The sequence below is a fragment of the Chionomys nivalis genome, chromosome 11 (assembly GCF_950005125.1).
Source record: "Chionomys nivalis chromosome 11, mChiNiv1.1, whole genome shotgun sequence".
NCBI lineage: Eukaryota > Metazoa > Chordata > Mammalia > Rodentia > Cricetidae > Chionomys > Chionomys nivalis.
In genome coordinates this window covers 39,881,039-39,904,808 of record NC_080096.1, presented here as the reverse complement: position 1 = coordinate 39,904,808, position 23,770 = coordinate 39,881,039, and the positions used below count along the sequence as shown (strand labels likewise).

Here is a 23,770-nt window from a genome sequence, read left to right as displayed (position 1 = left end):
TTCACATCCCTACTTCTATCACCCGCTTGCCACCTCCGCGGGGAAACCAGGGGGCCAGGGCCTAGCCTGGTCCGTCCTTGGGTCTGCAGCGCCCGCAACAGGAGCGCACCTAAAGCAGGGTCGTGGAGCTCTCGCCTGGAGGTGGTGGTGGTGGTGGGGGACCAAGGACAGGCGGGGGAAGGAGGAGAAGTGGCGGCAGCAGGCGGAGCGTGGGGCGGAGAAGACGGCGGGAGGGAGCGCGCGCGCCGGCGGCGGCCGCCCAGGGCCGGGGCCGCGCGCCCAGCCTGAGCCCGCCCCGCCGCCAAGCGTCACCGAACCTGCTTGAAATGCAGCCGGGGAGCCGGGGCGGGCGGCAGCGGTGGTGGTGGCGGCGAAGGCAGCGGCAGCTCCGGCGCCGCGGCAAGCACTTGGCGGGCTGAGGTGCGGCGGCGGCGCGGGGGTTGCGGGGCACGGCGGCCGGAGCCCCGGGCCCGCCATGGGCCGCCCAGAGCTGGGCGCGCTCCGGCCGCTGGCGCTGTGGCTGTTGCTGCTGCTGCTGTTGCAGCTCCAGCATCTCTCCGCAGCGGATCCGCTGCCCGGCGGCCAAGGTGCGTACGGCTCTTCCCGGCCGGCTCTGAGCCGCCAACAAAGCGCGGCCGGGGGGAGGGGGCGCTGTACGGCGAGGCCCTGCGAGAGAGGCTCCGGGGGCTCCAGCTCCTTGGATTTGCCCTGTACCTCCGCTCGCCGCTCTGGGTACGGAAGCTCTGCCCCCGTTCCGAGCATCCTCTTGGGGGATGGGCCCTGGGGTCCCCCTCGCCCGTGAACTTTGCCGGGGGCTTTGCCGGGGGTAGTCGTTCAGCGTCTCGGGTAAGCTGGTTTGGTTCATTTGACACTCGCGCTCCGCCAAGATGATGAGCGAAGCAACCATACAGCCTTTCCTTACAAAGCGTTTCCAGGGACCCCTGCGGGTCGAGGAGAGTGACAGGTTGCTAGGGGACTGATCCCGTGCGCCCGGTCGTGTGTCGCCAGTGTGCGGGGCTCCTCATAAGCTGGGTCTGCGTGGATCTGACTTGCGCTATGTGTGAGGATGAGTGTGTCTGAATGCAGAGTATATTCACGGGCTGTAAGCTCGGGTCATGTCTCGCTGTGCCATCGGTCTGCCCTACAGCGGAGGAACCCGTGGCATCCTGTCCTCCCTCCGGATTAAGGTGCTTAGAGCCTCGGAGTTCACCGATATCTCCGTTTCCTATACCTGCTGGACTTATCGGCAGCCGGGGCTGCGCGGTGGGGAGTGGATGATCTGGCTTACAACCCCCTCCCCCCACAGGGCCGGTCAAGGAGTGTGAAGAGGACCAGTTTCGGTGTCGGAATGAGCGCTGCATCCCCTCGGTGTGGAGATGCGATGAAGACAACGACTGTTCTGACAACAGCGACGAGGACGACTGCCGTGAGTCGCGGCGATCGAGGAGGGGGAACCGTGGGGGCCGCCATGCTCCGCTGCGCACGTGGCTGCATCCGTCACGGGGCCACCTGCCCCAGCCTCACGGCCTTGTTGTGGGCCGGATGGTTCTTAGCTGTCGGCGGGAGCCGGGTGGCAGGCGTGTCCTGCTTAGGGTGGAGCCCAGGGCCGCGTGTTGGGGTTACGGGCCCGATACCGTGGGCGGGGACGCGGCAGCGCAGCCCCTGCACACCGCTAACCTACATGGATCGGAACCTCAACCAGGGTCCAACTGGGCGCGCTCATTTCAAAGTTCCACGCAGTTCGGGCCGCGAGGGGCTCCTTCCCTGTTCAGTTTTATGAATGAATGGGCTCCCCGGGGCCCCTGATTGGCTGCGCAAGGACCACCCCATAGGCCTGTGGCCGGAACGGCCAATCGTGGGGCCGACGGTGTGCTGTACGGGGCTCGGCTCTAGGCCCTGCCCTGGCCGCACCCCCGCGCGCGCATCCTCCTCGTGGTAGGCTCCGGTCCTGGTCACAACCAGCTGCCTTTTTGTCGAGTCACCCTTCAGACAGCGTTCTCCTGCCAACCCAGGCTGGCTGTGAGTCATGGGGCCACCAGCAAGGAGGGGCCCAGGAGGAAGAGAGTGTTTCCTGGAAGCGACCTGAGCAATGGCAGGGTAGGCTGGCCATGCGCGAGCCCCGCTGCTTTTGCTGAGCATGGCCAGTGCACACCCTGAGCAACTGATGGAAGTTCCTTCTTGCGTGGGCGTGTATTCAGGTGGCTGTGGGGCCGCAACCGAATTAGCAGGCATTTGCTGCGGTAAAAGAATGGAGTTCCTGGTACCGAGAACCCAGACTCTTCCAGCCACATATACCTAACAGGCCTTTCAGTTGACATTACTGAGACCTGCTGTGTGTCTGCTTGTGTTGGGCGTACGGGATCAGGTCAGCCCCTTCCCCCCCATACACACCGTAGGAGCACACACAGTGTCAGAGCCGGGATGGCACCAGGTGGCACACGCCCAGCACTCAGAAAGCTATGCTGACCGACACTCCCACTTGGAAGCAGTCTGTTGAGGCCTTGAGGTGTTTTCTTATTTAACATTTTTGGGGGGATGGGTTGCATGCAAAAAAAGCATGTATGTGAAGAGTACAGCTTGTGGGAGTCGATGCTCTCCTACTTTGTGGGTTCCCTGCCTCAAATTCAACCTTCTCAGGCTGCCAGCGAATGCCTTCACTTGCCTAGTCATATTTATCACTGGCCCCTCTTGGAGTTCTTTTGATCGCCACTCTGGACTAGCCTATGACTTGGGCGTATGGAGCCTGACTGCCTCAGTTTCTCATATACCCTGTAACTGCTGCCTTGGCAACGTCTTAGGACCGTTTTGAGGACTAGTACTAGCAATGCCACTGACATCAATGAGACCCCCAAGTGCTGCAGCCCGTGGAGTGCTAATACTTCATAGTGGTTTATGTTATAGATGAAAACAGGTTCCTGGGGTTGAGTAACCTGCTCCAAGGCAACTGAGTTGCCAAGCAGAACCCTGAATTTAAGCATCTTTTACCAGAGTTCTTAGCCTAAAAATGTTAAAGGGACTCTCATGGCTGGGAGTTGTTCTGGTTTTCTTTGCAGGGCGCACAGAGGACAGGGCACAGAAATGGAAACCTTGTATCTTCTCCCCTTGGTCTTTAAATCACTAGACTTGTGGAGCTTTCCTTGTCATCTCGTTTTCTAGACAGAGATACTGGCTCAGAGAGACGGAGTAATTTGCCCAAGGTCACACAGCACAGTGTGGCAGAATTTGATCAAGAGCTCTGCCTGCCCAGCCTGTTGGCTCAGGGCCTGAGTTGCTGTGGTGAAGAGTATGATGTGGACAGTAGGGTCTGTTACTTCTCATAAGGATGTGGGCATGATGAACAGGGGCGGCTGGTAATCTGAGACGGGACAAGAGAGCGCTGATGCTGGCTGGAAGCTGCTTTGGTTTGAGATGGGTGAGGTGGAGTCCTAGGCCGTCAGCAGGCAGACGTCTGTGACGCCAGTGGTGCAGACTGGAAAGTGTGATGGCTTCTAGTAGGAGCAGATATTGGTGGCACACGGCTTGACTTTACCGAGCTTGCTTTCTCGTGTGCCCACTAGGAAACCTGTCTCTCCGTCCTGCGTTAGAACATGGGGAGTCTCATGGGGCTGGCAAGAAGGGGAGAGGAAGGTATTTAGAAATTCTTCCCCACAGAGCTGGAGAAACCGTCTAACAGTAAGATACTTAGTGATCTTGCAGAGGACCAGAGTTCGTTCCTAGCATCTACACCTGTCTCAACAACTCCAGCTCAGGACGGACACACACCAACAACTCCAGCTCCAGGACACACACACACCAACAACTCCAGCTCCAGGACTCACACACACACACACACCAACAACTCCAGCTCCAGGACACACACACATACACCAACAACTCCAGCTCCAGGACACACACACCAACAACTCCAGTTCCAGGACACACACACACACATAACAACAACTCCAGCTCCAGGACACACACACACACACCAACAACTCCAGCTCCAGGACTCACACATGCACACACACACACACACCAACAACTCCAGCTCCAGGACTCACATACACACGCACACACACACACACCAACAACTCCAGCTCCAGGACTCACACGCACACACACGCACACACACACACCAACAACTCCAGCTCCAGGACACACACACACACACCAACAACTCCAGCTCCAGGACTCACACATGCACACACACACACACACACCAACAACTCCAGCTCCAGGACTCACACACACACACGCACACACACACACACCAACAACTCCAGCTCCAGGACTCACACGCACACACACGCACACACACACACCAACAACTCCAGCTCCAGGACTCACACACACACCAACAACTCCAGCTCCAGGACTCACACACACACACCAACAACTCCAGTTCCAGGACACACACACACACCAACAACTCCAGCTCCAGGACTCACACACACACACGCACACACACACACACCAACAACTCCAGCTCCAGGACTCACACGCACACACGCACACACACACACCAACAACTCCAGCTCCAGGACTCACACGCACACACACGCACACACACACACACCAACACTCCAGCTCCAGGACTCACACATACACACACACACACACACACACCAACAACTCCAGCTCCAGGACTCACACACACACACACACGCACACACACTGAGGATACCCTATTCCAGGACACTGTCCCAGACTCACTCCATCCTTGATACCTCCCTCTCTGCCCTCTCTATCCACAAGGACCCTGGTTGCTCAGCCTCCTGTACCCTTCTAGGCTTCAAAATAGGGCGAGGGTAGTGGTTGTCATTTGTGAACATGGGCAGTGTAGGCACAATGAATCCAAACTTGTGGTATAGCTCATAGTACCAGGGGCTGAAGGGAAGGAGGGAGCAGAGACAGCTTCCTTTAGAAGGCTACTTCTGAGCTCAGCTCTACAAGAGTCCCTCGGGACTTGTCATCTTAAAATAAGTGGCACAGGGCTGGTTGGTCATGGTGGCTCGTGCTTTTAGTCCCAGCACTTGGGAGGCAGAGGCAGGTGGATTTCTATGAGTTCAAGACCAGCCTGGTCTACATACTGAGATCCAGTCTCAACAAACAGACACACATAAAAGGTGGCACAGGTCCCATGCATGCTATAGAGGTCACCTGTGCTTAAAGAGGTGACCTGACTCTTAAGTCATGCAGCTTGTCCTTGGCTCTGGAACTCACACTGAGGTCTTCTAAGACTTGATGCTTATCTGCAGGGAAGGCTCTTGGCCCACAGCTGGTGGGCCAGGGAAGGGAAGCTTGCTGGGGCTTCAGTTCCCAAAGTGCCTTCAAAGCAGAGGAAAGGTCTGCCGCCTTAGGGCTCCAGCCAGGGGAAGTTGGGTGGGACTCGGACTGCGGACTCACGTCGGTCTAGGTTTCCTGTTGCTTCCTAGTGTCTGGGAGCAGAGGTGGAGATTCTGATCTCTGGCCAGGCCTTTGCTCCCAGACCTTCAAACACAGCACCTATTCATACTTGCCAAGAATTTGCCACGGAGGCCGTGTGCATCTTTTGGTGCTCCTCCAGTCTGTGAGATGCTTGACCCTGGGAGGCTTCTGAGTCATCCCTACCTTGTAGACACTTGGAGGGCTTGTGTTTAGGTGAAATTGCTTTGCCATACGTTTAGGCATGCAACCATGGAGCCCGCCCAGCCTGCACGGCCTCGCCAGGCCTCCGTTTCTCATCCTGACTGTCCGGGCTCTTGGAAGGCTTTGTGGGAGATTGGGATGCACCCTTTCCGTACCCACCTGCCTTCCCCTTGTCCTAACTAGCTGCCATCATCCATCCACCCATCCTAGTCAGTGAAGAGCAGGTACAGCCCAGCCTCCCAGGCTTCAGCCCACTCATTGGTCCGGGCCAGGCTACAGGAATCCCAGAGCTTGCTTGGCGGTGGTCTCAGGAACAATGAGAGCTTGGCTACAGGTCTTGGCTTGTCATGAACCCCACATAGGGCCTGCAGGGTGCAGCCGAGGTGAGACACCAGGCCCCACTTCATCCCCCCCTTTGGATGGACCATCGTATTGACAGAGATCTGTTCTTATCTGAACCTTGGTTTCCTTGTCTGACCAAGCTGTTCTCCCACTCAGCACCCTGAGGATGAAGCTAGCACAGTGACCTCTTTGTTGGCCTTCCTTGTCAGGCCCTGTGCCCACTGCCCTCCAGCCTCTTCCTGCCTCTTCCTCTGAACCTGGCCACCATCGCAGCTCAGTCACCTTCCTTCTGTTTCTCACCTCCAGGCCTCTGTGTGTGTTGTTTGCCTTCCAGGACCCTGTTCCCTCACATGCTCTATGCTTTTTGTTATCTTAGAGAGTTCATGGAAAGGGTCACCTCCTTGAAGAAGCCTTCTCTGCCAGTCACTCAGGCTGAAATAAGGGACGGACTTTGAGGGAAAAAGAAGAAAGCTGAAATCCCAACTCTGTGTCGCCCTGGATCATAGAGCCATAACCCCAGCTGTCCCCTACTGATTGAATGGCCCTGGTGACAGTAGTCCCTCCTTTCCAGAGAGGTGGGGTTCAGTGAGAATAATGTGTTTGGTGAACAGGAGGTGGTTGAGAAGCGGCTGTGGGCAGCATGGTGGGAGAAACTGCAGAGAACCCCCAAGCCTGCTCACAGCAGGCACCCAAGCCCCGCTCCAGGGCACAAAGTTCTGAAGGCTACAGCAGAGGGTATGGCTTCCAGCAGTGGGTGTGACTTCAGGCAGGAGATGTCCAGCCACAGGGGAAGTGGCTCCAAGATGACCTGGAGGTGGCAGAAAGTATCTAGAGAGGGGCTAGGGCAGAAATAAATCCGACAGACCTGGCTTCTCTCAGAAAGTAGTCTGGGACTGGGAAGGGCAGTCCTGGGTGACCAGCCTCCTGTCTCTCTTCCTCCTAGCTATGTCCGCTACCACTGCTGGAACTGCCAGCAGGCCCCAAGCCTGCCCTGCTGTATGCCCAGGTGTGGGCCACGGGACTGTCCCAGCAGGCCTTGGGAGTGCTGCTGAAGGCTCTCCCTTGGGCCTTCGATGGGTCCACCTGGTTTAGAGTCCCCTCAGTTTCTGAGGCTGCAGCTGGCCCATGACTGGTGGCTTCTTCCTCCCTCACTGCCTACAGGCATCTGACTTGACAGCTTTCCTCCTTGGGAAATGAGATCGCAGGTGAAGCCATGGAACCCTAGGGACTGAGGAAGAGAGACCCAGAATGGAACAACCACCCTGCAGGGTGTTGTCAGGTGTATTCTCCTGGCCCAGGGCGAATAGTCCTGTCCCTAAGGCCCTCGGTGTTTCAGAAAGTCAGGCTAGGCCCTCACTTCTCCCAGGGACCTTTCTTTCCCCAGAACCCCCTTTAGTCTCGATTTCTGCCTCGCTCTGCCAGGGTCTTGTTGAACCCCAGGGACTCCAGAATAGACACTTCCCTTTGGAGAGCTCCGACAACAGAAACTGGCTAATAGCTCAGGCTCGAGACCGTGTTGAGCAGCTTGTTTTCTTCAGCTCGTTTGGTCTGTTTTCTTCTTACCCCCATTTTAAAAGTACACGAGACTCAGAGAGAAATGGCGTGGCTGCAGGGCCTGATGCTTCTGGATTGGAGCTCTGCCATCTAAAAGCTACTGCCTTGGCTCCTCCTCTTCCACTCTCCCTCCCTCCCCCTTCTAGTCCTCCTTTTTATATTTTTCTCCCTTGAGACACGGTCTCACTGTGTAGACCGGGCTGATTTGGACCTCACAGTAATCCTCCTGCCTCAACCTCCTGGGCACTGTGACTACAAGTGCAAACCAGCCTCTGCCTCTACTCTATCCACCCTGATGGGGTCAAAGGGTACATTTCCCAATAGTGTCTCCTTAGGATACAAGTTTTTGTTCTGGGAAGTGGGACTGGGAGGAACCTTCTCTGGAGACCCCATGGAGTCACAGCACAGGCCCCTCCCCCAGCCTCATGGGCTTCTGTTAGCTGTGCCATTGAGAAAGGAGGACCTGAGTGCTCCGTTGATGGTGACCAAAGGGAGTGTCAGCCCACTGTCACTGCTTTACCTACACTCCTGGCTTCCAGACCCCCGTGTCATTAGGAGTCCATTCCTAGAAATACGGTGCTCAGCTCCAGAGTGGGACTGGGGGAAGAACAGCACATGCCCCCCCACACACACACACACTCTTAAACACCCACCTGCCACACTTTTCTGTCCCTGCTGAGCCGGGGAAAGGCTGAGGGGCAGACACATGGCTGCTATACCTCAGAGCTTTGGATTCTGGTACAGGGGACTGCAGGGATATGCTGTCCTGGCTGAGCCCTGCCAGGCCTCTCAGGACATCTGGCAAGCGTAGTAAAGTGATCGTTCTGTGTGCGTGGTTTTCTGAGTGCTCTCTCTGTGGGGTCTTACTCAAGACTTCTAGTCAAGTCCTTGGCAGTGTGATGATTGCGTGTCATAGAAGAAAAAGCCAAAGCCAGGTGGTGGTGGCGCACGCCTTTAATCCCAGCACTCGGGAGGCAGAGGCAGGTGGATCTCTGTGAGTTTGAGGCCAACCTGGTCTACAAGAGCTAGTTCCAGGACAGGCTCCAAAGCTACAGTGGAACCCTGTCTCAAAAAAAATAAAACAAAAAAACAAACAAAAAACCCAAAACAAGAAAGAAAGAAAGAAAGAAAGAAAGAAAGAAAGAAAGAAAGAAAGAAAAAAGAAAGAAAGAAAGAAAGAAAGGGAAGAAAGAGAAAAAGCCAAGAGCCAAAGTCACTTGCCCTAGGCCACCTCACTGGTCAGGGGTACGACTTGCTCCTGGCTGCAGGGTCTGTTGCAGCTGAAAGGAAGAGAGATCTATTCACACACATCAGTCACACAGTGTGTCTGACTTACCAGTGTGCCTCAGCCTCCCTTTCTGAGCAGTTTAGACATCTCTGCCAGCCACTGTCATAGTCTGTGCTGGCTCCCTCCGGAGCAATACTAGCCCTGGGATGCCCTTGGCCGTTAGCTAGGCCCCCTGGTAGCACCTGTTCTAATCACCAGCCCCTAAGCTCTCCCTCCTGGTACAAGCTGCTATGGCACCCACTCTGGGACTGGAATGGCCCAAGAAATTTGAGGGCATCAGGGGAAACCTGCTAAACACCAACTCCATGCTTCTCACCACCATGCTGGTCTGGTCTCTGTTCATTGGGGGCCAGTCCAGGACCCACAGCTGGGAGAGCTGGGCCCGGGCACCTTGGGAGTAGGGACTCTGGGGTCCGATCAGGCTTTTTGAATGTTCTGATGACTTAGTCACCCAGTACCATTTACCCAGTTTCCATGACCCAACTGCCTTTAGCTACAACCTTCTGGATTTATTTTTTTACATGTATGGCTTGTTGCCTCTCTGTGTGTGTGTGTGTGTGTGTGTATTTGTGTATATATGTATATATGTGTGTATATATGTATGTGTGCCTGGTACCTGTGGGAGTCAGAAGAGGGTGTCATATCCCTTGGAATTGGAGTTATGGATGATTGTGAGCCATCATGTGGGTGCTGGGAATCAAAGCTGGGTCCTTTGCAAGAATAACACATGCTCCTAACTGCTGAGCCATGTCTGTAGCCCCAAACACTGCCTTCTAGAACACAGCAGGACAAACAGGACAAAGCCTTCCTGGGACAGTGCATCTCGAAGTCCACAGGTCCTGTAGCACCACCCTACCTGGGGTACTGGCCTCCATCCCCAATGCTGTCGGCCCCCTGCCACCGGCTCATCACACCCAGTGTGGCCCCACAGACGTGCACCTGGAAGGCAGACGATGGCAGTAAATAATCCCCAATGTCCTGACGAGGGATTTCAAATACACGAGCCCCACAGGACTTGATCTGTTACTGTAAATTCAGGAAATAAAACTTAAGTTGGTTATATTTATATATTTATCTTTCCTCATGGAAATAGCTTTTTTGATTATATGAAAGTATTTTTTTAAACAAAAATGAGGTCCTATTTTTCAGGTTGTTTTCTTCTCATAACATATACCCTTCCATGCCAGTAGTATAGCGTAAATGCACATTGTTTTAATGGACTGGATTATATTGTGGTCCTTAATGTGGTGACCTGTTCTTCTGTAGATAGAGCTGTCTGTAACTCCAGCACTTGGGAGGCTGAGGCAAGAATATCTTGATTTTCAGGTCAGTCTGGTCTTTACAGCTAGACTCTAAATAAAAACAAAAAAGCAAAACAAGATACGTAAAACTGAAACAAACAAAGAAGATGAAGTCTTGGGAAGGACTTGGCTAGTGGGAGCGTTTTTATCATGTACCTTCCCATCTTAGCAACACCCATGCGTGCCCTAACGGCCCAGAGTCCAGCCCAAAGGACCTCTCTATACCCTAAGCGCAGAGCCAATGTGTCCCAGCTTTGTGACACAGACAAAGTAGCCATATCTAGGCTACGCAGAGCAGAAATAAAGGACAAGTATGCTCTGGCCCAAGGACACTTACCCATCAAAAACCCACAATGGAACCAAACTATCGCTTCATTTTTTCTTGGCGTATTAGCATTGCGGTGATTATTCTGCCTCTGTCCCAAATTCTGACTGTGTGACTTAGGCAGGCAGCTTCCCTGTTTGAACTTTTCCCTCCTCACTCACTGGTTCTTGCTTATTTGCACTGCTGGGTCCTCTGAGCATCAAGCTCCTGCCTGGGTCTGGGCTCAGGACTGGAGCTATCCTAGGGGGTGGAAGACTACCCTGAACTATATTTTGGCCTAAGCCTGTAGAGAGAGTATCTGAGCAGAGGATCCAAAATTCAGCCCAGAGGTCCAGGCTCCTTAGATCGTGTTCCCTCCTGCATAAGATCCTGGTTGGGTTGGATGAAGTACGGTGATGGAGGGATAAAAACAGATGAGGCTCAGCAGCCCTTCAAACCATCCTGGAGCAGCCACAGCATGGAGGTGTGAAGACCAGCCGGTGAACATTCCCAGCCCCTTCCTGAGCATGATTCCCAGGGAACTCACTATCAGGACTGTCCTCTGCCAAGGGCACAGCAAGAGGGCGCTGCTGGGAGAACAGCAGGAGAGGCGGAGGTCATCTGCCCGGACTCTGATAGCCCCTCAGCAGGCCTCCCCATCCTGACTGCAGTGGGGCCCAGGGCAGCTGCTTCTAGGTGGCCCCAGGAGCTGGCTCACCAGGAACCTTGGTTCCCAGTGGGTCCGGGGTGACGTGAGGGACATGGCAGCTGATGAGAGGCAGGAAGGTCCCACCAGGCCCAGGTTAAGCCGCCTGGCTGAATAGCTGGAGGCAGCGTGGGCTTTCCTGATGGCCTGAATCCAAAGGCATTCAAGTCAGCCCTCCTACATCCCCTTCCTAGACCTTGATCTGCCATCTGCTGCCCATCACCCTTAAAGCCCAGTTTTTTGTTGTTTGTCTGTTTCCGAGAGAGAGAGAACATGAAGTTGGGTAAGTAGGGAGACGGGGAGGATCTGAGAGGATTTGGGGGAGGGGAAAGAATATGATCAAAATATAGTGTATAAAAAATTTAATTAAAAAAAAAGTCCCTTCTTTTGGCCATGGCCTACAGTGTGTGCCTGAGGGCAGGAGTAATTGAGAGAGAAGTGACCGTTCTGGACAAACCAAGGTGATACTCTTCTTCCTACCTCTGCCGAGGTGGCTCAAACCAAGAAAGCCTCTCCAGGCTCTTGTGGCTGGGATTTGTTTGTCGCTGGAGAGGTGCCAGCAGTCCCTATTCCCAGCCTGCGATGCGCTATCTGGCTCTCCCTGAGGACCGAGGCAGTTATCAATAGCTGGGGGCCAGGCTACAGGCCCATCTTGCCAAGTGGCCCTTTGGCAGGTCATTGAACCTTTTGCAGGAGGGGTATCTCTATTCTTTGGAAGTGGGGTACCTCTAGGCTCTTCTCAGCCTGAATCCTCTAGGATTCTGTTGTCCACCCCCCCCCCAAAATTCAGGGTGTTCATAAAAGCTGGAGTTCATCGTGGTAAGGTCCTGCGTGTGAGGGCTCCAAGGAGCTTCAGAAGGCCCAGGCCCAGAGGCTGAAGCAGGAGCTGTGAAGTCCAACAGTATGGGCCCTAACCCCGAGGGACATGGTCTGAACTGTACACAAAAAGAGGAAATCATGTTCAAGAGTGTAGCGTGTGTGTGTGCATGTGTGTATGTGTGGTGTGTGAGTATATATGCTGTGTGTGTGTGACGGGTGGGGGTGGAGGTGAGGGGTGTCCATGCAGAGGCCAAAGGTGGATATTGGTTGTCTTCCTCTGTTGCTCTTCTGGCCTTGAGCCTGGTTCTCTCAGTGAACCTGACATTCACTGTTTCGGTTAGGCTGGCTGGCTAGCTCCTGGGTCTGTCTGTCTCTGCCCCTAAGGCTGGGGTTAAAAGGAATGTGCTGCCATGGCCAGCTTTTACAAGGGCGTTGGGTTTCAACCAGGTCTTCATGCTTGCACAGGAAATGGTCTTACCTACTGAGCCATCTCCTCCATCGTATTTGGAGCTTTTTAATGCCTGTTTGGTTTTGCTGAGTTGCCGTGGGTGGCTTCTTAGTGCTTGTGAGCTAGCCAGAGCAGACTTTATATTGGCCGCCTGTGAAAGGCCCTGTGTCTCCTCCTGCCGCCTGCCTCACCTGCGTTCTCCCCTGGTAGGGACTGTGCAAACTGGTACTAGTGCCATCGTCCCTTATACAGTGTCAGCTAGTCCCAGCCTCAGCCTGGGGTAAGTCCCTTCAACATGAACCCCAGACTGTCCAGTAATAGGATTAAGTAATTCCTATCTCATGGAAAGCACCAGAAACAGTGTGTACTGTAAGTCAGTTTTATTTCTATACCGTCAGTGCAGGGCTTGCCTTTCCTTCCCTTTCCCTAGCCTGGGGTCTTTCCTGCCCCCACAGTTCTGTGCTGAGCATGCTCTCTTTCTTACTCCCTCCCCCTTCCCCCAGAAAGCCGCACTTTGTTGTGACTTTTTGTAGGACCTGGGTAAAGCTGTGGCTTTACCCTGGGGAGGGTTTTGTAGAGCAGCATTTGAGCCACTGTGGGCAGCATTTGAACTTCAGCCTCAGCTCCTTCCCAGCCAGGCCTGCTTAGCTCATGGCTAGTTGGGAGCCCAGATGTGACCAGCAAGGCCAAGTCCAACCCTCAACACTTTGGAGCTGAGCAACTCTGGGCAGGTTACCTGACCTCTCTGTGTACTGAGCCATCACAAGCTACCTCCAGGTGACAGAAGCAGGTAGGGACAGGAACGACCCTTAACATCCTCTAACCCTGTCTTCAACCTGTCCCTGACTGTCGAATGGGGTGGGAGGAGTCAGGGAGCCCCCAGAATGATTCTTTAGTGCCCTTCATCCTGTGGCCCCAGGCTGGAACTTACTGGCCCAGTTTAATTAGAGTCCTTGCAGGAACCTTGTCAAGAAATGAGCGCAGAGCCTCAGGGACCGGTGGTGTGGTGTGCAGAGGACGTTACATATCTGGTCCTGCCCCTAGATGTGCCCAGGAAGGGAAGGACACTGGGCCCTTTAGAGAGGACACAGTCCGGTGACAGATGGGGCTGAAGGGCTGTCTCAGCTCCATCCTCTGTCCCCTGCCGTGCTCCACCATTCTACCTTTGGGGATGGGGCTTAAATTGTTCTCTTCTGTGCACCACTGGAGACCTCTGTGTCTGGCTTTATAGAGATGTCCCGAGGCACCGCATGAGCAAGCCGCCCTTCAGTAATGAAGCAACCCCTGGGCGACATGTATAGGGATCTCTCAGCAGCCAGTGTCTAACACCGGGGACAGGGGACTCCTGACTGCCCACTGCTCTCGGTGTCAAGACAGAGTTTTTTATGACACCTCCTCAGGAGGTCCAGCTGGCCTGCCTTCTGGTTCCAGCTGGTTTAGATACCTCTGCTTACAGAGGCTGTTCCAACCTCACTCCGGGCTGCTCAGGATTCCTTCCTCTGCCCTGCCATGGCCCCAGTACAGGGAGGCCCATCCTCCTTGGGGGTCTCTGTCTCTGACCTCAGTGTGGGGACCACAGGCTGCACATTCTCAAGGAAAGGTAGGAACTGGAGAGTGACCCTGGGCCTGGTGTGCCATCTACCTCTCGCAACATGCCAGCTCCCTTGGCGCCTGCGGTTGGGCGTAGGATTTCTGAGAGTCCCAGGGGAGCATGGAGGAGACTGGATTCCTCCCTCCAATGACCCCCTAGGATGAGCCTTAGCTTCTGCCACTATGAAGGGGGGGGGGGGAGCCATGACACTCCACCTGTAGTTGTGGCTGGGGTCAAACCAGAGCTTCCCTTCCACAGAGACTTCCACAGGTGGGACCAGCAGGGGGCTTGTTTTTCCAATGACAGTTCTGTTTGCTTATTGCCTGTCACTGCCAAGTGCCACCCCGCATGAGGATGACTCACTTGTTCTGGTCGCTCAGAGCCGTCCCAGGGTTAAAAGTAAAAGTCTCACATCTCAGGAAGCCCTCGGTCCCCTGGACGCTGAACCAGCCTTCCTGCACCCCACAAGCCCAGACTGCTGCTCCCCCACCCCTTATGGAAGTCCCTGCAGCAGGACTTCCTCAGATACTTGGGGAGCCAGCAGGGCATGGCTTCCCTTGGAAACAAAAATGCTGGTCTCTACTCCACATTTCGGAGAATGCAGAGAGAACCAGAGCCAGGGCTGAGCATCCCGGGTGCTTTGAGCACAGGACACTGGCCAAAGATCCACCTCCAGCACAGCATCCTGGGTGCTCTGAGTACCGGACACTGGCCACTGATCTGCCTCCAGCACAGCATCCCGGGTGCTCTGAGGAGCACAAGATACTGGCCACTGATCCACCTCCAGCACAGCATCCCAGGTGCTCTGAGTACAGGACAGTGGCAACTGATCCGCCACCAGCACAGCATCCCAGGTGCTCTGAGGAGCACAGGACACTGGCCACTGATCCACCTCCAGCACAGCATCCCGGGTGCTCTGAGTACAGGACACTAGCCACGGATCTGCCTCCAGCACAGCATCCCGGGTGCTCTGAGTACAGGATACTGGCCACAGATCTGCCTCCAGCACAGCATCCTGGGTGCTCTGAGGAGCACAGGACACTGGCCATGGATCTGCCTCCAGCACAACATCCCGGAGTGCTCTGAGTATGGGACACTGGCCACAAATCTGCTTCCAGCACAATATATGATGGCTTTTTGGTTTCCCACCCTTGCCCTGCTCACCTCTCACAATTATGGCTCCGCTGTGATCCTGTGCTGTTGGTACTCTGCAGGACATTTATCCATCTAAGTCCTGCTGTGACCTCATAACTCTCTTGAGGAAGGCACTGAAACCCTAGAAAATGTCAAAGATACTGGCCATCTGTCTCCTGTGAGGCTTCACGGCGGACCAAGGCTTTCCATGTGGTCTTGAAGCTCATGGTAGTCCTTGGGAGGTGGTCTGGAAAGAAATTACTATACCCATCACACAGATGGGAACACTGAGCTCTCAATCCCATCATCCCCTGATGGTTGGGGAGAAAGGAAGACGTCATGGTGGCTGTAAGAGGTGTTGCTGGGTAACCTATCCTCGTCCTCTCTGTATGCCCACTCTGTCAGTGTCCTCATCTGTAGGGACCTTGGAGACAGATGGAGGAGGAGGGGGGACACATGGGAGGGGTGGAGAGGGGACAGGAGTGCTAGGAAGGCAGGGCGAGGGGGGGGGGTCCATGCAGCATTGCTACTTCCTCTTTGGTTCTCACAGTTTGTCTGCACTGATTCCTGACAGATGGAGGGAGGGGAGAGTTGGTGCCAAGAGGCTGTCACCGCAGGCGGGCAGAGCTGGGGGAGGGTGCTTTGTGTCCATGGTTTGTGTAGGGAGGGAAGCAGCTGGTGGTCTGGCTGCCTGGCCTCCTTGGAGCCTGTTCCCCAGGATCTTGGGGGTGGGTTCCACGTGGATGTTGTGGGGCAGGAAAGCGGGCAAGGGGTGAGCCTGCCACCTGCCTGGCCGGCTGTGCCCTGGCCCTGCACACCAAGGACAGATGCTGCTCCCTTTCACTGGGATGGGGATGGGCAGGGACTCTTGGGGACAGGGACTGAGCTCTGGTTAAGGAAGAACTTGGGGATCACAGAGAGCATTGGGGGCTCAAGCAGGGTGCCTTCTGGGCCAGAGCTTAACACTGGTGTGCACTGTGGTGGGTTTCCTTGAGCTGCCTTCATGGCTGGATGCCCCTTGCATTTCTTGTAGGCTCTGCAGAGTGGACAGTCCTGACCTAGGATTGATCTGATCCCTTTGGGGTATCTTGTTTCTTTAAGTTGGTTTCAACAGGCAAGAATGGCTCTCCCCTCTCTCCCAACCCCCAGTGGCCACACAGGGTCCAGTGTACACTTACTGGTTGGATGCGTAGGTGGGTGGGTGGATGGATAGATGGATGGATTCTTGGCTTGCATAGCTCCTGAGATGATAATGCAGTTCTCAGCTCTCAGAAAGTTCCTCCTGTTTGTCCTGAGGCCTCAGGGGTCCCAGCTTTTCACAGAGTCCACAGGGAGCCTTTGGCTGATCTTGCTTACTTAGAGCATTTCCATGAATCTAGAGACTCCCTCGAGCCCGCCCAGTTTCTTAGTGACCCCTGGCAGGGTTGGGTCCCCAGTTTGTTGAATCCCCAGTTGCTGGCAGAGGTCTCTACTGCGCCCTCACCCTGCGTTCCGTCCTCGCATGTGCCTTGTGGAGCTCACTCTGCCTTTATTCCTTCTTCAGAGAGGAGATGCGTGAGGTGAGAAGTGATGAGTGGCTTCCTAGGGTGTGCGTGGGGGGGGGGGTCGCTCCCCAGCAGGGTGAGGTGCTCTGGGGCTTGTTGAGGGCCGCTGGCCTAACAAGGGCTCCGGGTGCTCTTGCGGAGGTAGAGTCTGTTCAAGCCCCAGCCCGTTCCCAGGCAGGTGTTTGGCATCAAGTTCTGGCTGACCGAAGACCAGGGCTCCTCCTGTCTCTGGGGCCAAAGTGGGGTCCAACTTGGGGTTCAACTTGGGATGGAGTACAAGGCCCTTAAACTACAGGTAACCCAAGATGTGTGCAGGGCTAAGGCCCTGGGCTCTTTCGTGGGCATGGGCATCTTCTCATTAATATTAATAATGAGTCATTAATGATAAATTACAGTGTGTCTCCCTCATGCCAAGTCTCTGCTGGCGTCCTGAGGACAGCCAGGAGGAATGGAAGACGGTGTCAGTCTTGAGAGCAAGGGATTCCCACCACTGCGGTCCCTTCCCCAGAGCCTGACTCTGGTTGGGTACCTGGGGTGGCGAGACAGCCTAGTTAAGCCTCAGTGGCTGGAAGACAGAATCCTGGCCCACTCTGGTTGGATACCCCCACTCACTGTCAAGAGCTCCTTCTCCCTTTGCATGTCATTTTCAAAGTCACTCCACAGACACTGTGGCCAGACCCGGGATAACCCAGGGTAGCCCCAGGGCATAACGTTTCCCCTTAATCTTCGGCTCTTTGGATTCCTCAAGGGGCTCTTTTCAGTGAGTGTAATGGACAGCAAGGATCCCTCCCTCCACCCACACTGTGACCCGCTCTACTACAGTCACGGAGTGTGAGAGCTGGGCGGGTCACTTCCCTCGTAGTGTCAAGGTGTCCTGTCTGCACAGTAGGGGCTTGGTGGTCCCCACTTCAGAGAAATGGTGGGCACAGTGGACCGTGGTTACTTAGTGGCCTTACTCTGTGAGGGGAAAAAAAAAAAAGTGGGGAAACTTACCACGGCATATGACATGATGAGTTAGGAGATTCTGAGCCTGGGGTCTGGCTCTCAGAGGACAGTGTGAGCGCCCTATTGGAAATGGATATTTGAGGCTTCTGGCATCCTAACCCTCCCTCTCTCTTCAAGACCCCAATCCATCCCCCTCCCTAATCCTGTGTTAGCAATAGTCCCCATTTTGTCCCTCAGGATCCCCAAGAGCCCCTACTGAGTCTCTCACCTCCTACATGAACAGGAGTGTGCAGGCAGGGGCTTGGGTACAGGATATGGGGGTTTCCCCACTCAGGTTGAGATGTGTCACAACATTAACGTTAATTAAGGCTTGTTAATTCAGCCCCACGCTTATGCAGAGTTCCTGACGGCAGATTACTCATAAGTGAGGCAGTAAATTTACTAAGCATTTCTCAAACGCTCAGAAGCAAAGACCATATTGGGAAAGGCCTGGAGGGCGAAGGATGCTCAGGTCTCCCTTGTCTGCACCCGCCCCCATCCTCATGGCCTGGGCAGTGGTGGGGGTAGAGGGTGAGGGGTTGGCCCCCTGGAAGATGATCTAGGTTAGCAGACTGCTTCCAGCCTGCTGCCACACTGGAATATAGCAGCTCAGGGCAGGGGGCTTAGCTGTCCCTCAGCTCAGCCTCAGTCCTGTCCACAGCAGACTATTGAGGCGCAAACACATTCCCGTCAGTGTCTTCTACACAAGAGGACTCAGCAAAGACAGCTTTGGATCTGCCTATGAGCTTCCAGTTCACCTCAGTGTCAGCAAACACCTTCACATTCTAGTGCAGTCTGAGGGTCCTGCTCTCCCCACCCCCTCCGCGCCTACTCCTGCAAAAACAGGAATGCCATGTACAGGGATACCACAATGGAGTCCTTCCCTGTCTTGAGTTGTAGGGGCAGATGGCCCTGCCCTCTTGTTAGCAAGGTAAGGAGTGGGGCCTCTGCTAGGTACAGTGTGCCCCCTCCCCCTAAGTCCTGCTATCTTCCTTGGCCTCTGGCTGGGCCATGCCTGAGACATTTGGAACAAATCCAGGCCTTGGGTATCTAGATTTTTTTTTTAATTAATTAGAGCATTAAATGGTAGCCCAGTGGGAGAATCCTACCATCTGGCTGTCACAAGAGAGGCAGGCAAATTTCGGCGTATTTTCTGCAGTGTGTGAGCAGCACAGGAAGCCACCTGTGTGTGTGTGTGGGGGGGGGTGGTATGTGGCGTGTGCTGCAGCATGTGCCCAGTGTGGCATGTGCGTCTCAGTGTGTTTGGTATTTGGGGCACATATGAGTACATATGTGGCTGAGTATCTCTGTACATGCATGTTTGTGTGCTGTGTGCCATGCCTGAGGACCTGCATGCCCATTTTAACATGCCTCCCTGTGTGTGGTCTAGCCTCAGGCCTGGCTTGTGGACAGAGTGAAACAGGCCGGGCTGTTTGCCCAGTGGGCCGCTTGGGCCTTCCTGGCAGAGGTGGTGGTCACAGACTGTTTGGGCAGAAGGCAGGATGGAGATAGGGTTGGCAGGTATACACTGGCATTGGGAAGGGGGCAGGAATCCTTGTGCTTTGTTTGACAGATGGGGCAAGTCAGGCCTGTCCGTGCACGGAGCCAGGGCGGAGGGACAGGACTGCCCTGGGCTCCCTGTGTAGTGCTTTTTCTGCTCTAATAGGCTATTGCCCTGGCCAGAAATGTGTGCCTTAGGCATCTTTTATGCCATCAGATTTTCATGATGGCTCGGAGAGGTTCCTGAAAAAGTACCGCTCTTACTTCTCAGAACTCCCACTGCAGCTCCTGTGTTCTTATTCCATAAAGGGGGCACTTTGAACTGCTGGAGATCACCAGACCTAGTAGGCCCACTCAATCACTGTATGATAGTTGTAAGAATTAGGTTAGGACTGGAGAGGTGGCCCAGTCAGAAGAGTGTTTGCCTAGCGCACACAAGGCCCAGGGTTCAATCCCCAGCATTGCATAAGTCCGTCATGGTAGTGGACGTTAAGTTAAGGCCAGCCTGAGCAACAAAGTACCTGCTACCCTGTCTCCAAAATAAATAAATGAATAAATAATGTCGCTTAGTGGTAGAGTACTTACCTAGCATGCAAGAGGCCTTAGGTTCAATTCTCAGCACCAAACTAAGTGAGGAACTATATGTAATAGGCTCTGAACACCTTAAGGAGCAATGAGGTGGTCATCACTCCATTGTCAGGACATAGTCTCAGCCCGTGTTCCTCATCTAATTCATATATACCAGGTCAAGTAACCTGCATGACATCACACAGCCAGTAAGGGACAGAGACAGGATTTAAGCCCTGGGTCCTTTAACTTGCTCCTGGCAGGAGGTTAACCACCGCAGGCAATAGACTAGACTCTTAGACTTCTGTGCCAGGAGGAATTGAAGAGCAAGACCAAGGGGAATGAACTTGTTCTGAAGCAAGCAATGCTTGCAGGGTAGGCTGCTTCACTTCCATGCGAGCCACAAGGGGCTATTTTCCTGGGGAACATGCTGGCCCGAGGCAGTTGGTATCTTTACCTTGCGTAAGGAGTACTAAGAAAGGGTAGCAGAGCCGATGTGTGGGCCAAAGGTCTGTGAGTAGGGAGACTGTGCTGGGCATCTGGCTCTATTCCGACCGGCCTGTGTCTTGCTCAGCGCTTGCTGAGCCCTGTGCTATAGCAGCCCCTGGTCACTAACTTTACCTCTGCTGCTTGCCCTCTGGCTGGACCGTTTTCTGAGACAGGCGCCCCCCTCAAAGTCTTCCCTAACTGTGGGGTTCATCAGTACCTGGCCAATGCCTGGCTCACCCTAAGTGTCCCTCCCTCCCTCCTAATTCTTTGACTTCCAGCAGTAGAGATCTGTGACTCCCTGTTGACACAGGATTTGAATGAAGCTGGTCGTCCCGGATGCTTCACCTGGGAAAGTGAGGACCATAGAGGACAGGACAAAGGGAGGCCATGGCAGTCTCTGCACACAGCTCTCCTGGAGGGAACCTGGGGATTCCTTCTATCATTAGCACTTGTCAAAGCAGACCAGTGGCTGCGTGTAGACCTGCCTTCTCCCCTACCCTGTTTTGGCATAGCTGTCTCCCAGGTAACAGGGAATTTTCCCTCATTCCCATCATTAGGGTTCCAGGGCAAACAAACAGCCTAATCCAGATGAGCCTTGGGCCACAATCACACTCGTTTGGGGTTTTCTTTTTATTTCTAACAAATTTGAGTCGCTTGAAGTAATTGGTATTCCACACAGGTTAACAGAGCCGCTGCCTCCTCAGTATTATGCCTTAATTTTCTTTATCGTATAGCAAGTTGGAATGAATCGCCTGCTCCTGCCTTTTTCCCACCGAAACCTATTACCGGCCTGTCTGCTGGTTAAAGTCATTTCGTGGCAGCTCTTGGCTCCTCGCCACTTCCCTGAGAATCTTTCCGACCAGAGCCAAAGAACAAGGAGGGTGAAGAATCCATTTGTACAAAGTGGGGGTCTCCTGTTGAGAACTTAGTCCCTCCCTGTTCAGGAGGGACAGCATTCAGCCTCTGGCCTGCACAGATTGGCCATATGTCAGGGTGGGATTCCTGTGCCTGTGGTGGGGGAGGGCCGGCTATGCCTGCTGCTCCTGGCACCTGTGTTAGATCCCATGACAGGGGTTTCTGGGGTTTTGCAGTTTGCCAGTGAGTGTCTCCAATGGCCACACTGGAAACTTTCTGTGACCAGTGCCCACATTCTGGCTCAGTGGGCCCGAGTAGTGTAATTTTGTGTGTTTTGTAGTACTTTTGTGTCTTGGGATATGGAGAGCTGGATCTGTGGTTATGTGGCTCTTGTGTGTGTGTGTGTGTGAGAGAGAGAGAGAGAGAGACAGAGACAGAGACACAGAGAGGGACTGCGCAGGTGCAGTGCAAAGCGTCTCTCACCTGATGGCACTGAACCCAAAGTTCACTATTTGGCTAGACTGGCTGGCCAGTGAGCTCTGGGATTCTACCCATCTCTCCTCACCCTCTCCCAGAGTTCTGGCTTTGTTTTAAATATGGGTGCTAGGGGTACAAAGTCAGGTCCTTTATTAGCTGAGCCCTCTCCCACACTCGCCCCTCTCTCTTCAGCTGCAGTTAGTTCTGTCCTATCGAGGCTTGGGAAGGAGAAATTGCTAAGTTTGTGCTGGGGGTGTCACCTGAGTGTCACCTCAGGTTGGCCCCAGCGTCTCTGGCATCATTTTCATGTTCACAAAGTTGAGGATTGAGCCAGGTAGCCGCCAAGGCCCAAGTTCCACTAGAGCGTCTCATGTGGCCTGGTCTCCATCTAGCACCTCATAGGACCTGAACTGCATATGTGTCTTCAGCCTTCAGCCCCTCAACAGTTCCTTGACCATCTTCTGAGGAAGATAAGAGTCGGCAGGAAAGGGAAAGAAAGTCTTTCTGATTAGGAGGAACCTTGGCTTTGGTTTCTACCTGCCTCCCGATATCCTGAGCCAAAGTAGTGCAGACAGTGAGGCCCTGGGTACCAAGCCATTGTTTTTTCTCTCTGCCTGCCTTGCCCTGGGCCTGGCGGTGGGGAACACTGCATCTAAAAGTTAAGGAGCATGAAGCTCGTTTTGTCCAGTGCATCACACCACTGATGGGGAGATCAAGGCATGGAGACAGAAAAGGCTCCAGAGCACAGCCAGCATCCTGCAGGCTGGGACTAGAGATACCAGGGTTAATTTAACCCTATACTCAGTAGAATATCAGCCAGTAGAACCAGCAAGAAGACTCAGTAAGAGTACTTTGCCATCTAGTCTAATGATCTGAGCTCAATCCCCAGGACCCATGGAAAGAATGGACTCATGTAAGTTGTCCTCAGATCTCCATACATGCCTGGTGACGGACACACACACACACACACACACACAGAGAGACACACACACACACAGCCAGCAGGCATCCCTGCCACAGGGCCCAACAATTTCTCAGAGCCGTACCTTAAACTGAACGCACAGATGAACAGAGGTCCCTTACATGGCTAGTGTGATCTGGGGGTGACAGGCTCCTGGATCCTGTCTGCCCCACGCTTGCTAACAAGAATGAGAGCCCCGCATAGAGGTACACTCATGGAGGCAGCAGGCCCAGCATGAGGAAGCAGATTCCCCAGGAACACATGTTGCTGTTGAATGGTCCTCTGGGCTCACAGGAACGCTTCCACCTACTGGCCTAATGGTGAAGAGTGTATCTTCTGCTCAGCCAGAGCCCTCTTCCTGGCAGCAGCAGCCACTGCCTAGGGGTGACCTCCTGTGGAAGAGGTGAGTCACTCCATCCCTCACTCCTTTGCATTGGGGATCCTTGGGCACCTGTAGCCTGGCTTCCTTGGCACTGGCTGCCGAGTTCTGCTCTGGGAACTCTGGGCTTTCCCTTGGCAGCTGGTAGAGCCTAGACCCTAAAGAAGCCTGCTTAAGGTCCCTCAGCAGATTGGCAGATTGGCAGAGTAAGGCTAGAATGCAATCTAGAACCTTTAAACTGCAGAAGAGCTACCCCTCCTCCTACCAGGAAGCCTATGGCAGGACGAACAGGTACCCAAATGCGAAGGACCTTTGTGTGTGTGTGTGTGTGTGTGTGTGTGTGTGTGTGTGTGTGTGTGTGTGTAGGCTCTTAGAGGCTTCAGGTGGCTTATCTTGGCTTAGGTAGGAAGGTTCCTGGCCAGAAGAGGCTGAGACAAATCAGGTATCCTCTGCCCCAGTGGTGATGGTGAAGTTGGATCCAGACAAGACCCTGGGCTAGAATCCCTGGTCTAAAAGGATTTCTCAACCTTGCCTCCTGCTCTCTGGAAGCTTCTACTTTGAGGATGCCTTGAGTTTTCCTCTGTTTCTCTGGGACCTAGAATCCTAGTGCCAAGTCCACATTCCAGGATGCGGCTGATCTGCTCCTTAGGAGATGGTGTTCCTGAGGTGTATACCTGTGCCTCCAAGCAGGATGGGTTTGGGTCCTTGGCAGGCACCATCCCAAGACCCCTGCTGATCCCATCCTATCCACTTCTCTCCTGCGAACCCTTCCCCCACCCCCAGCTGTCACTGGCCCAATGCTGCCCGCTTCTACAAATCACTGAGACAGGAAGATGCCTTTGTTGTCTATCCCTCAGCGCTGCTCATCTTTCCTGTGGCGACTGGGAGTCCCACATACTCCAGAGAGAGCTTGGACCTCC

The 23,770-nt window shown here is 54.2% G+C and overlaps 1 protein-coding gene across 10 annotated transcripts in view; it reads left to right on the top strand.

The window, feature by feature from the left end:
• Window positions 1–307: 307 nt before the first annotated feature.
• Window positions 308–23,770, top strand: part of Lrp8 (LDL receptor related protein 8) — a 71,996-nt gene continuing 48,533 nt past the window's right edge. For 6 of the 10 annotated variants that reach the window (XM_057783583.1, XM_057783581.1, XM_057783578.1 and 3 more), the window contains exons 1-2: window positions 308–587; window positions 1,307–1,426. In XM_057783583.1, the coding sequence (XP_057639566.1) occupies window positions 476–587; window positions 1,307–1,426 (232 nt within the window). In that variant the 5' untranslated portion in view covers window positions 308–475. The remainder of the gene's footprint in view (window positions 588–1,306; window positions 1,427–23,770) is intronic. The other 4 variants (XM_057783586.1, XM_057783584.1, XM_057783585.1 and 1 more) reach the window with 1 other exon arrangement.